A 16,625-nucleotide genomic window follows, 5' to 3' on the forward strand; every position below is an offset into this window, starting at 1 on the left:
CCTCACACTTAAAGGTTTTAACAAAATACCTTTCCCTAACAGCACAGTAAAGAGTCTAGCTGTTCCACATCAGCCTTATCCCGTCAGTACAGTCCACTGTTCCTTTCTCCCGCGTGTTTATTTTTGGAAAGTAATAGTGTGATGTTACAATTATGCGTATGACTGGATTAGCCTCGTGGGCAGCAGCTCACCACAGAAACCTTCTGAGAAACGGGCTTCGATTGGAGGATCTGGATGAACTGCTTCGTGAATCACTGGTGGCCTGCCAGACTCCAATCTTCGCTTTCCAGTTTAATGTGGCAAACTGAGGCAGAGCCTGCAGTGCTACATGGGAACGCGGCCTTTGAACCATAGGCTCCAATCTGCAGCCCCCACCATCGTCCTTCCGATGGGTGGGGGTCAGGTAAAATATATCTGTGCCTATCTACTACTTGCCCACCACTGATTGTAACAACACGGGGTAAAAACTCCTGCTTAATTTAAAACCAGCAACACAAAGAGGATTTATCCCGTGCAGTAATCTGGAAATAATTGAGTGGCCAAGAACAAGGAAAAATTAACAACGTTATTTCTTAATGTGAAACAGAGAATAATTAACTAACAACTATTTACAATTCCTTATTCTAACCTATCTGTTAACTTCCCTTCTATAATACTAGTCAGATCAAATTCCCAGTTAAGATTTATAAAAGACTTTTTATCTCAAAATCAGGCAGCTTTCGGTTCTTCTATTTGGATCTTCCTGTGTCTTATTTTCTGCTTCATAGGTTACTAATCGGTAAAGGTATTTTTAAGAGAGCTATTTTTTCAGGCAGTCTGTTTACCCACTGGGGCTTGGCAGTTCTCCTTCCAACTGTTCAATGTTTCGCCAATCTTATACCCCAGAGCATCGGATTGTGTCATTGGCTTTTAAGATTGTCAATATACTCCATTCAAACTGGATTGGAGTTTGGTACTTTTTGGGGTATATTTTAAACTGATTGGCCTAATTCAAATCTGTTTTTTATCGTTTGCAGGCAACCAGGTACTCCAGTAGCTAGAGCACATGTTACATCGTGTCTTATTGAGAACATTTGATGCTGTCACTGCTAGCTTTTAACTCTCCTAAAAGGTATAGTTCACCTACAGCTTCATAACATGATCCTTTCTGGCGGTCAGATGCCCTCCTGGCTGGCTGCCCCTGGGCTTATCGAGGCTCCCAATGGCCCAATTAAGGGGCAATTAAGTATCTGAACCCACCTTCCCTGCCATAAAATGTTGTGGAGTTGGGGCCATTTTGTGGCTGAGTAGTAATGCCCCTGCCCCTGGGTTGAGAGGCCTGGGTTCAAGTCCTGCCTGCTCCAGTGGTGAGTGATAATATCCCTGAACAGGTTGGTTAGGAAAATAGATTAAGCTTTTCTCTAAACAAAAAACAAATGCTGTGGAGAGGACTCTTCTGGTGGAGTGGTGGTGTCCTTACATCTGGGCCAGGAGGTCTGTGTTCTAGTCCCACCTGTTCCAGGGGTGAGTGATACTTTCCCTCAACAGATTGATTTGGAAAATAGCTTAATTTTTAAAAAAATGCAGAGGACTCTTCTGGTGGAGTGGTAATGTCCTTACTTCTGGGCCAGGAGATCTGGGTTCAAGTTTCACCTGCTCTATAGGTATCTACGAACAGGCTGACTGGAAAATATCTGGTACAAAGTTTCACATCATTATTAGAATATTAAGCTATGCTCTGAGTAAGTAGTGATAATATTGGTTCTGGTGTTAGCTTCCCAGGTTTAAAATGCTGAGGAGAAACCCCTGTGGTGCAGTGGTAGTATCCTGAGCTGTGAGGTGTAGGTTCAAGTCTGGAGGAGGTATGTCATTATGTGGAAAGGTTGGGTTTTATTTTCAAAAATATGTTCAAGAAGTTCTAAAACGCAGTGGCAAGCAGGACAGAGCGTGGGGGCCATTTTTGAATTGGTTTCTTTGAAAAGATAGGCATCATTCAAGAGGTGTGCTGTGAGCATCAAAGTTGACCTTTCCCCCAAATTATTCCACCCCGTTTGACTTCCGAAGCCTTGATCACAGCATCACCTAGACACCATCCCACCCGCACACTGAATAAAGTCCACATCTAAAACAATATCCCTTAATTCACTATCTTCAGCTTAAAATCCAAGCACTCCCTTCCTGACAGCACAGAACTGTACCCCACGGTTCAAAAATGCCAACTATAAAAACTTGAAAGAGCATTTGTAGTTTAATGATGAATTGATGAATTTATCATAAAAAAAACATTTTGGTAGTTTTTTAAAACAAAACAAGTCTAAAAGAAATAATTTACAAATGATTTAATCATTGTTGTAGTAAAAGAACAAGCATTAAATGAGAAGGCTTATCTTTTTGAAAAATATTCCACTTTAGCCACACGCTGTCATCACTAGTTTGTAACACAATACCATCCGAAGCTCAATACTGGGTCACACAGCAACACAAACCACATTTTCTTACTTTAGTTTGATACCAATCTCAATCAAAGACTTGTAACTTCACTGTGTTCATTTACAGAAATGTGAAAATGAAAAGCTAATTGAATTCTATTTTTGCAACTCACAGTTTATCAGTTACCAAGTAATTTACATTCGTCACGTGAATTATGCATGAGCAGAACCTTCCGGCAAATGCTTCAGGTAAACATCTCCCCTTTTAAAGTTCAAAAGTTAAGCTCGTGTCGAGAGGTTTGGAATGACGTGATCCGGATTAACCATCCAAACTCAAAACCAGCCCAAACTTCATGTGTCAATGAAAGCAGGGCTCTTGTGGTACATTGGTATTGTCCCTACCTCTGAGCCACGAAATCTGGGTTCACACTTGAGGTGTATAATAAAATCTCTGAACAGATCAATTAGCAATGCATCAAAAGGTGAATGTGTGCAAGACTATTTCTTCAGCAGCTGGGACTAAAGAAAATGTACTTATTGTTGAACTGAATTTCTGGAGGGGCACAGTGCAGGGAGACATTTTTTGCTAATCTCAGCAGAATTTTTGTTCAGGCAAAAAATAATTCTAGCATTTCTTACAAGCAGTTGTGAAACAGCCATTAGTATCTCACTTAAAGGTTAATCTTTGCCTACATTCTGAGCTTCCTTCTGCTTCAGAGCCCAGGACCTTAAAACAAATATTTTAAACCAACAGTTTTGATCTCCATTTACTGGAACTCATTGTCCCCGCAACGGTGTATGGTAGTGGTTTAAGTGAAGAATACCACTTTGAAACCAAATGGCAGAACTGACTGTTCTTATTACTCAAGCAGCATGTTCTTGCACTGAACGAAGGTTATTAGCTGCAGGGTTTCATGTCTTTGATGTTCATAATTCTAGAATCACTTCCAATGTGATATGTTAAGATCTGAGATACGATTGATCCAACGGAGAGTGCACTTAACGCATTCTGTAATCATGAGAGAGAGAGGCTTCGCACAGTTGGCCCCTGAAATCCAGCTGCAGGCTGAAATCCAGGTCACGCTGCAACAAAAGCAAATCGAGATTCTTTAAATTCACCAGTGCGATTACTTCTGTTATTACACAACCACAAACTGAATTCAATCCCTCCGATTCAAATTAAACCAAAGTTTTAGGGCCGGTTAGTTCAGTTGGTTGGATGGCGAGTGTGTGATGCAAAATGGCAGCCCACGTGTGGGTTCAGTGCCAGAACGAGTTTCTGTCTCCTAGTCCTGCCCTGTGCCTGATAAAGAACTATATAAACTCTTGTCTCTCTCGAAAGGAGAGAGGGGTGTCTGTGGCCATTTCTGGAGCATGGCAGCTTTCTGACCAAGGTAGCATGTCTGTGAGGAGCACAGCTCAATATTAGCTGCAGCGTTCCTCGAAGAGAACATCACCAACCAAACCTCAGCTCATCAGACCTAGTGTATCCCTTCTCTGCCATACACTGATCCACATCTACTGACAGTCCCTCACATGTGAGAATGCTCATCTGGTGTAAGACCCAGAGGTGGCTAATGAAGCTAATTCAGGAATCTATAGACTTTATGACACCTTGGGAATTTCTCATGTGGGACATGACTCATTCTTTTCTCCACCCTCACTTTTCCTTTTAATTTTGTTGTTGGGTCTGAAGATGCAGGGTCCTTTGCACACACACTGCCTCCATCTAATTTTGTTCAGGATGATGGTCTCATCTTCACGTTGGCTCTGCAACCTTGAAGACCTTCATCCATACACCTCTGGGACTATCTGCCCTGAGTGAGCTGGGGAAATAGCGATCACCTTTAGGAGCCTGGTATCTGACATCCACGTCCACCCACAAAGCTAATGCTGGATGGTCATAGCCTCAATACTTGTGTTGTCTGTTTGTGTGAGAGGCTATTGATGTTGGTGTATCAGTCCTCCTATTTGATATGTGGGAGATTCCACAGGCAGTGTTGATGGAATGATGCCCCTAGGTTTGAGATGTCTCCTGATTGAATATAGGAGTTGGGACTTCATATTGCGCTTGTACAGGATGTTAGTGAGGCCATTTTTTGAGTACTGTGTACAGTTCTGGGATGAAAATGTGTTGCTGGAAAAGCGCAGCAGGTCAGGCAGCATCCAAGGAGCAGGAGAATCGACATTTCGGGCATGAGCCCTTCTTCAGGAATGAGGAAAGTGTGCCCAGCAGGCTAAGATAAAAGGTAAGGAGGAGGGACTTGGGGGTGGGGTGTTGGAAACGTGATAGGTGGAAGGAGGTTAAGGTGAGGGTGATAGGCTGGGGTGGGGGCGGAGAGGTCAGGAAGAAGATTGCAGGTTAGGAAGGTGGTGCTGAGTTAGAGGGATTTGACTGAGACAAGGTGGGGAGAGGGGAAATGAGGAAACTGGAGAAATCTGAGTTCATCCCTTGTGGTTGGAGGGTTCCTAGGTGATATTCTGGGATGGCCTACTACAGGAAGGATATTATTAAATTGGAGAGGGTTCAGAAAATATTTACAAGGATCTTGCTGGGACTGGAGTGTTTGAGTTATAAATGGTGGCTGGATAGGCTTGGATTTATTTTCACTGGAGCGTAGGAGGTTGACAGACAACCATACAGAGGTTTATAAAATCATTTGGGGCATGGATAAGGTGAATAGCAAATGTCTTTTCCTAAGGGTGGGGGAGTTCAAAACTAAGGGGGTGTTTTTGACATGAGAGGAGAAAGTTTTAAAAGGGACTTGAGGTGCAACTTTTTCACACAGAAGATGGTTTGTATGTGGAATGAACTACCAGAGGAAGTGTTAGATGCAGGTACAGTTACAGCATTTAAAAGACATTTGGACAGATACATGATTAGGAAAGTTTAGATTGGCCAAATACAGGAAAGGGGAATAGTTTAGTTTGCGCAACTTGGTCAGCATGAATGAGTTGGATGGAAAGGTCTATTTTCATGCTGAATGACTTTATGACTCTATAAAACCGAAAGAGAGTCAGAGAATGGTTTATGGGGATATAAATGATAACACAGAAAATCAGTCCAGGCCTGACCTGAGTAGTGTCATCTTTACATTATGCAATTTATTAAATGAATGTCCAGGCTCGAGGCCACCGATTCACAGGTACATCATTAACAGCAGAGGCACTGTTGGTGTACTGGGAATGTAATTAGACTCATGATCCAGAGGTCCAGGATAATACAGAGTACACGGGTTAAAATCTCACCATTATAAGCCAGTTATAGTGATGATGACCATGACAACTACCGTTAATTACTGCAAGAACCCACATGGTTCACCAATGCCTTTTAGGGAAGGGAAATTTGCTGTCCTTTCCCAGTTTGGCCTACCTGTGACTTTACATCCTCAGCAAGGCAGTTAACTCTGAAGTGGAGCAAGTCACTCAGTTTAAGGACATTTAGGGATGGGTATCAAATGCTGAACTCACCAGTAACACCCACAAACATGACAGAATAAAGAGAAAAAAAACATCATTTATAGTGTCCCCCATTTGAGCTGAGTTCATTTACTTTGGATCCATGCATTCCTCTTTACAACTCTTTTATTAAAAAGTAAAATATTTCAATTATTATTGAAATATTCATTAATATTTTCGCAGGATTAATGAAAGGTAACTGAGATGGGAAATTCATCTTTTCCAGTAATTGCAGGTTACCTCGTTTCTGTTGTGATAGGCAACAAATCCTGGAATTTCCCCTAACCCTGGTTTCACCCTTTGAAGCTTGATTAATTTAATTTGAGGAAAGGCTGTCAATATGTAGGCAGCAGTATTGAAATAAGCTAGTAACCTGATTTTCTTCCTGTTACACAATTCCCTGCTTTTACAGAGAGAAAGTCAATGTTGTTGACACCAAACAATCCAAGCAGCTGAAAGCTACGAAAACTCTCTATTTATTGTGACAAATGACAGGAGGATCTGCTTTGTTGCATTCTGTGGAAGTCAAGTTACTGTCAAAGATGTGCCGACTACAATCATTCAATCTCGGTGATGGGAAGGATAACTTGTCACAATAAAATCTCCATTAAAAATAGAAAACACAAGTAATATAGCCAACTACACTTAGTGATGGTGACCAGTCTATTCGCACAGAGAGTGGCTGCCATTCATTAATAAATAATGACTGCAGGAAAGAGGTGTCTCAATCGCTAAGAGCAGCAGCATCTTGTATTTGCATAGCGCCTTTAACACATTGCAATGACCCAAAGTGCTTCACTGGAGGGTCACAAAGAAAAATCTGACACCAAGTCTCATGGGTATTTGGACAGGTGATCAAAATGTTGGCCAAGGAGCAAGGCTACAAGAAACACGTTTAAAGAGGGGAAATTGGATGGAGAGGCAAAGATGTTTTGAGAAGGAATTTCAGAGCTCCAGGCCCAGGCAACTGATGGCATGGCTGCCACTGGTGGTCCAATCATAATTGGTGATGTTCAAATGGCCAAAATTAGAGGAGAGCAGAAATCACGGAGGGTTGTGCAGTTGGAACAGATTATAGAGATAGAATAGAGAGGGGCCATGGAGAGATTTGAAAGTGTCTTTGTTCTTGTAGATTATGAAGAAGGATTAAGAATCTGACGTGCTTAAAGGTAGATTCCATCTTTGTTCTCTTCGTAAGTGCCAATTTCAAAATATTTTGCTGGGGCCCAGTTAGGTTTCAGCTGAAACTGAGGTGTATCCGGGCAAGACTCAGGCTACACTCAAGTCATTATGCACCAGGTACCTACAACATATAGTGCAACGCAAAGATTAACTCACAAAGATACGACCTTGAATTTTTGAATTGGGGCCCAGGTTGCTTGCTGAGAGGTTGGTCAGCAAAGGAGGCACATAGAGTTACAAACACAAGAAAGGCTGGTAGCAATAAAACAAAACGGCGAATCTGAACTAAAGCCCCAAAGACAAACTGGAAGAACATAAATCTGGATGATGGGATGTTTAAACCCAGGATGGTTTTGTTAGAGTGGATTAGGAGAGAGAGGCGGTAACTCTCCAAGGGGGAAGAGTAAAATTAGGTGCCGTCAATACAAGATATATGCTAATAATTCAAATCAGGAATCCAAAAGCAATTTCTCTGCCCAGTGCAAAAACCTAAGAAATTGAAGCAGGAGGAGACCATTCAGCCCATCAAGCATTCACAAACACCCAATACTATTATGGCTGCTCTTGTGCTTCAATCCAACTTCCCCACCTCTTTCTCTACCCCAAAACTGAGGTGTGGGGCGGGTGTGCGGGGCGGAGTCATAAAGTGGGGAGGGGTTGCCATAAGTTAGGGGAGGAGACCCATAAATTACAGGGCAAGGACAGGCCTAGAGAAGGGCGAGAATGTGGAACTGAATATTTCAGCAAGTTGTCAAGGCGTTTGGAGGGAAGCTGGATAAGCATTTGAAGGAGAAGGGATACGGGCCAATGCTGACAAGGTAAGAGAGGAGGGATTGGAGAAGTTTGAAGTGGAGGTGGACTGGTTGGGCCGAATGGCCTGTTTCTGCACTGTAATTCTGAGTCATCTGAAACTGTGCCTAGAGTGACATCTCCTAATTATTCACTGGATCATTTGGGGTCACAGCTGCAGCAGGAGTCCATTTCTTACAGCAGCTGATTGGCCAGCCCCATCAGGGCTATTAATATTTAACCACTGAGTTGAATCACATGTTCATGAGACCGGGCAAGAGCAGGTATTTCCTCTCCCTGAATAACAATGTTAAAGGAAAACAGATAAATACAACTAACACCAACTATTAATCATTAACCACAAAAGGACTTTGGAAACCACACTGAAAAGAGATGATCTTTCCATCATGCTTGTTCTAAGTGTTGTATTTTGACTTACATTGTTTTTTGCATTGGGATTCATTGCTATGGTTCCACAGATCTCCTCTCCCCGTTTCACAGTCAGGTAGTCTTCCAAATAAAATACAGTTTGTTTCCAATGTGTGTATGGAGCATCAGGAGCTACAGAACAATTGCCAGTTAGTAAGACAATGATTCTAAGTCAGTAATATTATGTTATTAATCTATGATTGTCTGATTCTATTGAAATGCTGTTAACAACCTAAAATGAAACACTCCCCAAATGTTTTAATATAAACTCTCCTGAGAGTCCAAACATCTATGAAACAATCACTATAATTTATTCTAACCAGACCAGAAATTTTATAGAAGGAGGACTTTCAGCCCATCATGTATTTACCTGCTACCCAGCTTAATCCCTTTGCCAGCTCTCAGCCCATAGCCTGGAGGTTAGAACTTTTCAAATGCATGTCGAAATATTTTGTAATTAGCTTCCAATTTTCACCCATCTCTCACCTTCAGCTGGTCCATCTCTGACACTTAACTTCCCTTCCTCAGTTTCTCTACCTCCATTTGTGCAATAATTGACAAAGGAATTTGAGGAGACATTAGATGTTTCTTCCACTCAGGTTGTATCTAAGATCTGGAATGTAGTATCTGACCTTTCAAAAGTCAATTGGATATATGTATTTTTTAAAATTCATTCAGAGGATGTGGGTATCTTTGGTTAGGCCAGCATTTGTTGGGCATTTGTAATAGCTCAGAGGGCAGTTAAAACTCATCACATTGCTGGGGGTCTGGAGTCATATATTTCTTTCCCTAAAGGACATAAGTGAACCAGATGGGTTTTTTCCTGCTAACAATGGTTTCATGGTCACCATTAGATCATTAATTCCAAATATTTTATTGAATTCCACTTTCTGCCATGAGGAAATTCAAACCCAGGTCCCCAGAACATTAGCTGAGTTTCTGGATGAATAATCTAGCGATAGTACCCCTAGGCCATTGTCTCCCATTTGAAGAGGATTAATAAGCAGGCATATAGAGGAACAAAGTATGATGAGGGACTAATTTGTGCAACTCTTTCAAAGAGCCAACATGTACATGATGGGCCAAATGTCTTCCTTCTGTGCTGTTAGACTCTATGATTGTATATGACAAAGAGTTAGTTACCTGGATCATATGAGCACTCAGATTCCAAAGTACAGTAAGAATAGCTGTTGACAGTTACCTGTAGAAAACCCAGTTTTCTTGTGACACTTTGTAAATTCGATGTTAAAGTACGTGACCAAAGCGTGAACATATTCATTTCGCTGAACTTGAAGACAGAATGTAGAGGTGAATGACAGGTCCTCGGTCTTCACATTGTAGATATCCACTTCCTAAATGGAGAAATCCCTCTGTTATTTCTCAACGTCCCTCACCAACACCACTCCTCCCCACCCCCGTCGCAATATAAACCAAGTACTTTGTTGGCATTTTGCCCTCAAATTCTGGATTAGTGGGGCTAGAAAAGCACAGCAATTCAGGCAGCATCCGAGGAGCAGTAAAATCGACGTTTCGGGCAAAAGCCCTTCATCAGGAATACCACAATTCCAGTGGTTATTTTCAGGGGGTCAGTTGAGTGGGGGAGAGAGGGGGGTGGGGTTGGAATGGATGGAGCTGAAGAATAAACAGAGAGGGATGTGCAGCCAAGGGGATGGAGTGCAGCTGAGAGAGGATGGGGAGCAGGAGATGGGGGAGTCTGGACATTGTGGGGGGAGGATAGAATGTGAGAGGGAGCCCCAGTTGTGAGCTCAGTGTGACTCCTTACTTAAATATGCTCCAGATAAGTGGCAGGGATTGAGGTGGCTCAAGAATAGGGTATTTACATGAAGAGATCGACATGGGCATGTTTGGAAGGGAGTGAGGGCAGTGATGGGATGGTTGGGGAAGGGACAAGTGGCTGAGTCTCTTGAATGTCACAGAGTTTAGACAGTGTGTTCTTCCCTAATCTCTCAGCTCTTCCCTTCTCAGCCTGTAGTAGACACCCTGTTGAAGGAGATTTGTGCCAGACAGAAAGACCCACACATCATTCTCAGTGAATCGGAGGGGTGCTGACTTATTTAGAATTGTGGAAAGATCACACATTACTTAATGAAAACTCGTAAAGTTGACACAGCACCTTAGCTTGAACAAGTTGGTAGGTATGTAACTATTCCTATACCTGCATCACCACAGAGCAGTGCGTGCTTCCTGCCCACCCCAGCATCTGAGTAACAAGTGAGTCTATTGCTGGACTCTGGGATAATTTATTTGCAGCTAAGAGTAGGAAAGAGACTCCAAGTTTATTTCGATGAAATTGGGTTGGAAGGTTTGAGCTATAGGGAGAGGCTGAGTTGGCTGGAGCTGTTTTCCTTGGCACTTCAAATGCTGAGGGGTGACCTCATTAGAGGTCTATAAAATCATGAGGGGCATAGATAGGGTATATAGGCAAGATCTTTTCCCTGGGGTGGGGTAGTCCAGAACTAGAGGGCATAGGTTTATGGTGAGGTGGGAAAGATATAAAAGGGACCGTAAGGGGCAACTTTTTCACACAAAGGGTGGTGGGTGTATGAAATGAGCTGCCAGAGGAAGTGGTGGAGCCTGGTACAGTTACAACATTTAAAAGGCATCCGGATGGGTATATGAAGAGGAAGAGATATGGACCAAGTGCTGGCAAATGGGACTAGATTAGGTTGGGATGTCTGGTCGGCATGGATGAGTTGGACTGAACGGTCTGTTTCCATGCTGTACATGTCTATGACTCTCTGGTACCTGTACACCAAGGCAAGTATTCTAAATTATTTTTTTCATAGGGTGAGGGTGATACAATTAATGCCCATCCTTAATTTCTCCTGAACAGAACTACTTTCCTGAACTAAGGAAAGACATACTGGCAATGGAGGCAGTTCAGGAACACTCAGTGGGTTGATCCCACCCGTGGAGGGATTTTCTTATGAGGAGAGGTTGAATAGGTTGGGCCTATACTCTTTGGAGTTTCACAGTGGACAATACCAGCAGCACGCCAGAACTTCAAGAGTGTCAGGGAGTAGAGGTGAGTGTAGCGGCCATCACTAAGGAGAAGGTGCTGGGGATGCTGAATGTTGATAAATAACCCTGACCAGAATTCTGAAGGATATACCTGAGGAGATTATGGAGGCATTGTGATGATCTTTCAGGAATCACTGGAATCAGGAAGGATCCTGTAAGACTGAAAAATGGCTAATTCAACTCTCCTGTTTAAAAAAGAAGGGAGGCAGAAAACAGGAAACTGTCGGCCAGTTAGCCTGACCCTGGTTGTTGGTAAGGTTTTAGAGTTCATTATGAAGGATAAGATCATTGAATGCTTTGTAAGTGCATGGTAAAATAGTTAAAAATCACACAACACCAGGTTATAGTCCAACAGGTTTAATTGGAAGCTCACTAGCTTTCGGAGCGACGCTCCTTCATCAGGTGATAGTGGAGGGCTCAATCCTAACACAGAATTTATAGCAAAAATTTACAGTGTGATGTAACTGAAATTATACATTGAAACATTGATTGTCTGTTAAGCCTTTCATCTGTTAGAATACCATGATAGTTTCACTTCCTTCATGTGTAAATCACAAATCCTTTTTTTAAAAAGTTGCATTCTCAGGTTAACTGTTAACAATGGTGATAGCTAGACAATATGTTGAAGGTGTTAGCCCCCTGTGTTCTCTGTCTATGCTAATGTGTTTAGATTGATTCTAATCTAAAAAGTGAGATAACGATCCACATGCACACATACATTTTGTGGGGTGAATTTGTACTTGCAGAGTTACATTTTACTTTGCTCAAAAACTGCATGCATTCATGTAGAACTCTGAGCTCAAAAACTGCATGAATTCGTGTAAAACTCCGTTATCTCACTTTTTAGATTAGAATCGATCTAAACATCAGGTCATAGACAGAGAACACAGGGGGCTAACACCTTCAACATATTGTCTAGCTATCACCATTGTTAACAGTTAACCTGAGAATGCAACTTTTTAAAGAAAGGTTTTGTGATTTACACATGAAAGAAGTGAAACTATCATGGTATTTAAACAGATGAAAGGCTTAACAGACAATTAATTTTTCAATGTATAATTTCAGTTACATGACACTGTACATTTTTGCTATAAATTCTGTGCGTTAGGATTGAGCCCTCCACTACCACCTGGTGAAGGAGCGACGCTCTGAAAGCTAGTGTGCTTCCAATTAAACCTGTTGGACTATAACCTGGTGTTGTGTGATTTTTAACTTTGTACACACCAGTCCAACACCGGCATCTCCAAATCATGGTAAAATAGGGCTGAGTCAGCAAAGCTTTGTCAAGAGGAGGTCAGGCCTGAGGTTGGGCGTCACGGTGGCTCAGTGGTTAGCACTGCTACCTCTCAGGGTCCCAGGTTCGATTCCAGCCTTGAGTGATTGTCTGTGTGGAGTTTGCACATTCTCCCAGTGTCTGTGTGGGTTTCCTCCGGGTGCTCCGGTTTCCTCCCACAGTCCAAAGATGTGCAGGTCAGGCGAATTGGCCTTGCCTAATTACCCGTAGTGTTAGGTGCATTAATCAGAGAGAAATGGGTCTGGGTGGGTTATTCTTCAGAGGGTCGGTGTGGAATTGTTGGGCCGAAGGACCTGTATCTAATCTAAAATCTTTGAGGAGGCAATAGACAAGTTAGACAAATGAGAGCCAGTAGCCATGATCGATTTGGATTCCCAGAAAGCCTTTGACAAGATAAATAAGAGCCCATGGTGTTAGGGGCAAGTACTGGCATTGATAGAGGATTGACTGACTAGCATAAGGAAGAGACGCTCTTTTTCAGGATGGAATCTGGTAACTAATGGAGTTCTGCAGGGGTCCGTGTTGGGACCCCAACACTCACGTTATACACTAACAATCTGAACAAAGCAACTTAGGGTGTTGTTGCTAGGTTCAAAGATGACACAAAGATCGGTGGAGGGACAGATAGTATGGAGGAAATGGGGAGGCAGCAGAAGGACTTGGGTAGACTAGGAGAGTGGGCAAAGAAGTGGCAGATGGAATACAACACGGGAAAGTGTGAGGTTATGTACTTTGGTAGGAAGAATAGAGCTGTAAACTATTTTTCAAATAGGGAAAGGCTTCAGAAATCTGAAGTACAGAGCAACTTGGGAGTCCGAATCCAGGATTCTCTTAAGGTTAACATGCAGGTTGATTTGGCAGTTAGGAAGGTAAATGCAATGTTAACATTCATTTAAAGGGGGCTAGAATACAAAAGCAGAGATGTACTGCTGAGGCTGTATAAAACAATATTTGGAATACCGTGAACAATTTTGGGCCCCCTATCTAAGGAAGGAGGTGCTGGCCTTGGGAAGATCCAGAGGAGGTTTACAAGAATTATCTTGAGGATGAAGGTCTCATCGTAGGATGTGTGGTTGGGGACTCCAGGTCTGTACTCAGTGAAGTTTTTATAGGATACTGAAAGGCCTGGATAAAGTCTACTTGGAGAAGATGTTTCCATTAGTGGGAGAGACTAAAACCAAGGGCACAGTCTTAGCGTGAAGAGACAACCCTTAGAACTTAGGGAAATTTCTTCACCAGAGGATGGTGTATCTGTGGAAATCATTGCTGCAGGAGGCTGTGAAAGCCAAGTCATTGAGTGTATTTAAGACAGAGACAGATAAGTTTTTGATTGGCCAGGGGATCAAGAGTTAAGAGGAAAAGGGAGGAGAATAGGTTTAAGATGCATATCAGCCATGATCAAATGATGGAGCAGATACGATGGACCAAATGACCTAATTCTCCTCATATATCTCATGGTCTTATGGAGTTTAGGAGAATGAAAGGAAACCTTAGGAAAGCACACAATTTATAGGGACTTGACAGAGTAATGTAGAGAGATTTCCCCTTCTGGGCAATTCTACATTCCAGAGGGCATAATCTCAAAACCGTGAGGAGGAGGATTTGTTTTCTCTTAGAGGTTAGTGGGTCTGTGGAATGGTTTAGCACACTTGACTGTTGAGGCTGGATCATTTAAGTTTATTCAGGCCTGAGACAATCAGCTTTCTCATCATGAAGGGTTAATGGGATAAGACAAGAAAATAGAGTTGAGGACTATCATTGGACTATGAACTTATTGAGTGGCAGCATAGACTCGATGTGCTGAATGGGCTGAACCAGACCGGGCAAAAATAGTCGATTTCCTTCCTAAAGAACATCAGTAAACTAACAATCAATGATAGTTGTCATGGTCACCATCACTTGATGAGATTGATATGCCAGACTTATTCATTAATTTTAAGTTCCACCAGTGGGATTTGAACCTGTGTCAAAAGAGTATTAGCATAGATTATTAGGCCAGTGATAGGAGCACTGGGCTAGTATAGGTTCCAGATTTAATAGATTCCATTCATGTTGTAGTTCTGATAACCAAACAGATTATTCCAAAAGAGGTTCACCACACCTTGATGAGACAAGCATTGGTCACAACTTGTTTAGGATCCACAATATCTACCAGAGGTTCCTTTATGGCAACGTTCCTGATGCACGTCATGTCAAAACCATAAACATTCTCCCACCCTATAAAAAAAAAGGAGGCGTCTAAAATTAAATCAATTTGTACAAATGATCAGAAAGCAAAGAGAGGAGACAACAACACACAGGGTTACTGGCACACCGAGGTAGACATGGTAGGGCATGTGGCAGCAGCAGAAATGAGGCAAGTATAGAGGGGCTCATAGAGGAGGAGGTGAGAGGCCTGGATACTACCCACTTGTAATGGAGTAGAGTCTTGTCACCAGTTGAGATCAAATTGTTTGCCAGACTGCAGTACAAGGGGTTAGGCTCTGATTGTGTGATAAACTAATGAACATGATCACAGGAAGTGATATGATGCTATGTGATCTTGACCCCACTTGCAGCCTCATGGCAAGATGAAGCTACAGTAAGATGTTGCTTAAAGTCAATGTTCCTCTTACCTCGGCAAACTCTGCACATAGTTTTGTTGCACTGCTAAAGAATAAGTCTATTACATGAACCATCTCCAGACATTAACAATGTGTAATGTTAGCCAATGATGCAACCATGGAGATTGTAAAGAAAATCCAGATTCATGCCCTCAAATGAGATAATGAAACACAGGAGCTACGTGAATGCACAACATTCAGACATGATCTTACAGTGAATTTTGAAGTCCTTGTACTGTCGATCTTCAATGGCAACAATGTAAAGTGTGGCACGATCAGGGAACATCAGTCCTCCAGGTTTCTGTTGGTGAATTTTGGGGAAATGGGTCTCGTAATCTATTCACCTGATAAAGATATCACATTTTGAACTGCACATACAAAGGAGAATCCAACCTGCATCTGTTACACACTTTTACTGTTGCATACTCAACTGTCATTTCAGATTGATCAATCACTTCCTTGATCGATCCATGATCTTATGGATTATCTATGGTTTTGTGGCACAATAGTTGTATCCCTGCCTCTGAATCAGAATCTATAGAATCAAGTCCCATTGCAGGACATGACTGTCACATAAAGTACTTTCATGATGCAGCTAATCAATCCTTCTGATGTATGTAAACATAAGAGATTCTTTATGGATAGAAATGGCTGGAGTAGGTGGCACGATGGCTCAGTGGTTAGCACTGCTGCCTCACAACGTCAGGGACCTGGGTTCGATTCCAGCCTCGGGCGACTGTTTGTGTTGCTTGCACATTCTGCCTGGGTTTCCTCCCACAGTCTAAAGTTGTGCAGGTTAGGTGAATTGGCCATGCTAAATTGTCCACAGTGTTCAGGAATGTTTAGGTTAGGTGTTTAGTTGGGGTAAATATAGGGTAGGGGAACGGGTCTGGGTGGGTTACTCTTCAGAGGGTCGGTGTGGACTCATTGGGCAAAATGGCCTGTTTCAACACTGTAGGGATTCTATGATGAAACAGAAGCCACTACTATCATGGCCCATAGCTCTAGGCTGCATCACTCTGACATTTGATAAAAATCGCTTTCTGAATAGCGCATGCAACCTTTCAGGGGATATAAAGGATCCCATGGCTCTACTTTAAAGAATGGCATGGGTATTCTCCACGGTATCATAATTAATTTCTATCCCTCCATCAACAGCACAGAAAACTGGATTGTCTGGCCTTTCTCTCACTGCTGTTTGTGGGAGCTTGCTGACTGTAAACTAGTTACGTGACTCCAGTTGATAACATTCAGTAATTGGCAAAGGTGCATTGAGACATCACGTGGTAATGAAAGGCACTGTCCTTTTCTTTCCAACATTTTAATGCCCAATTTCATTTTAGCATATTTAGCGCTGATCACACCAACGTTCAATAATCCTATTTGTAATATAATGCAAAAGCAACAGTTTCTTCTGAG

The 16,625-nt window shown here is 42.3% G+C and overlaps 1 protein-coding gene across 1 annotated transcript in view; it reads right to left on the reverse strand.

Annotated features, from left to right (window-relative positions):
* Positions 1–2,336: 2,336 nt before the first annotated feature.
* LOC140457931 (protein arginine N-methyltransferase 8-like) overlaps positions 2,337–16,625 on the reverse strand; it is a 64,987-nt gene continuing 50,698 nt past the window's right edge. Inside the window, exons 6-10 of the mRNA XM_072551768.1 lie at positions 15,420–15,507; positions 14,705–14,820; positions 9,469–9,619; positions 8,278–8,399; positions 2,337–3,491 (exon numbers count right to left, since the gene is read on the reverse strand). Coding sequence (XP_072407869.1) covers positions 3,408–3,491; positions 8,278–8,399; positions 9,469–9,619; positions 14,705–14,820; positions 15,420–15,507 — 561 coding nt within the window. The 3' untranslated portion in view covers positions 2,337–3,407. The remainder of the gene's footprint in view (positions 3,492–8,277; positions 8,400–9,468; positions 9,620–14,704; positions 14,821–15,419; positions 15,508–16,625) is intronic.

Source organism: Chiloscyllium punctatum, chromosome 32, assembly GCF_047496795.1.
Source record: "Chiloscyllium punctatum isolate Juve2018m chromosome 32, sChiPun1.3, whole genome shotgun sequence".
In the NCBI taxonomy this organism is placed as follows: domain Eukaryota; kingdom Metazoa; phylum Chordata; class Chondrichthyes; order Orectolobiformes; family Hemiscylliidae; genus Chiloscyllium; species Chiloscyllium punctatum.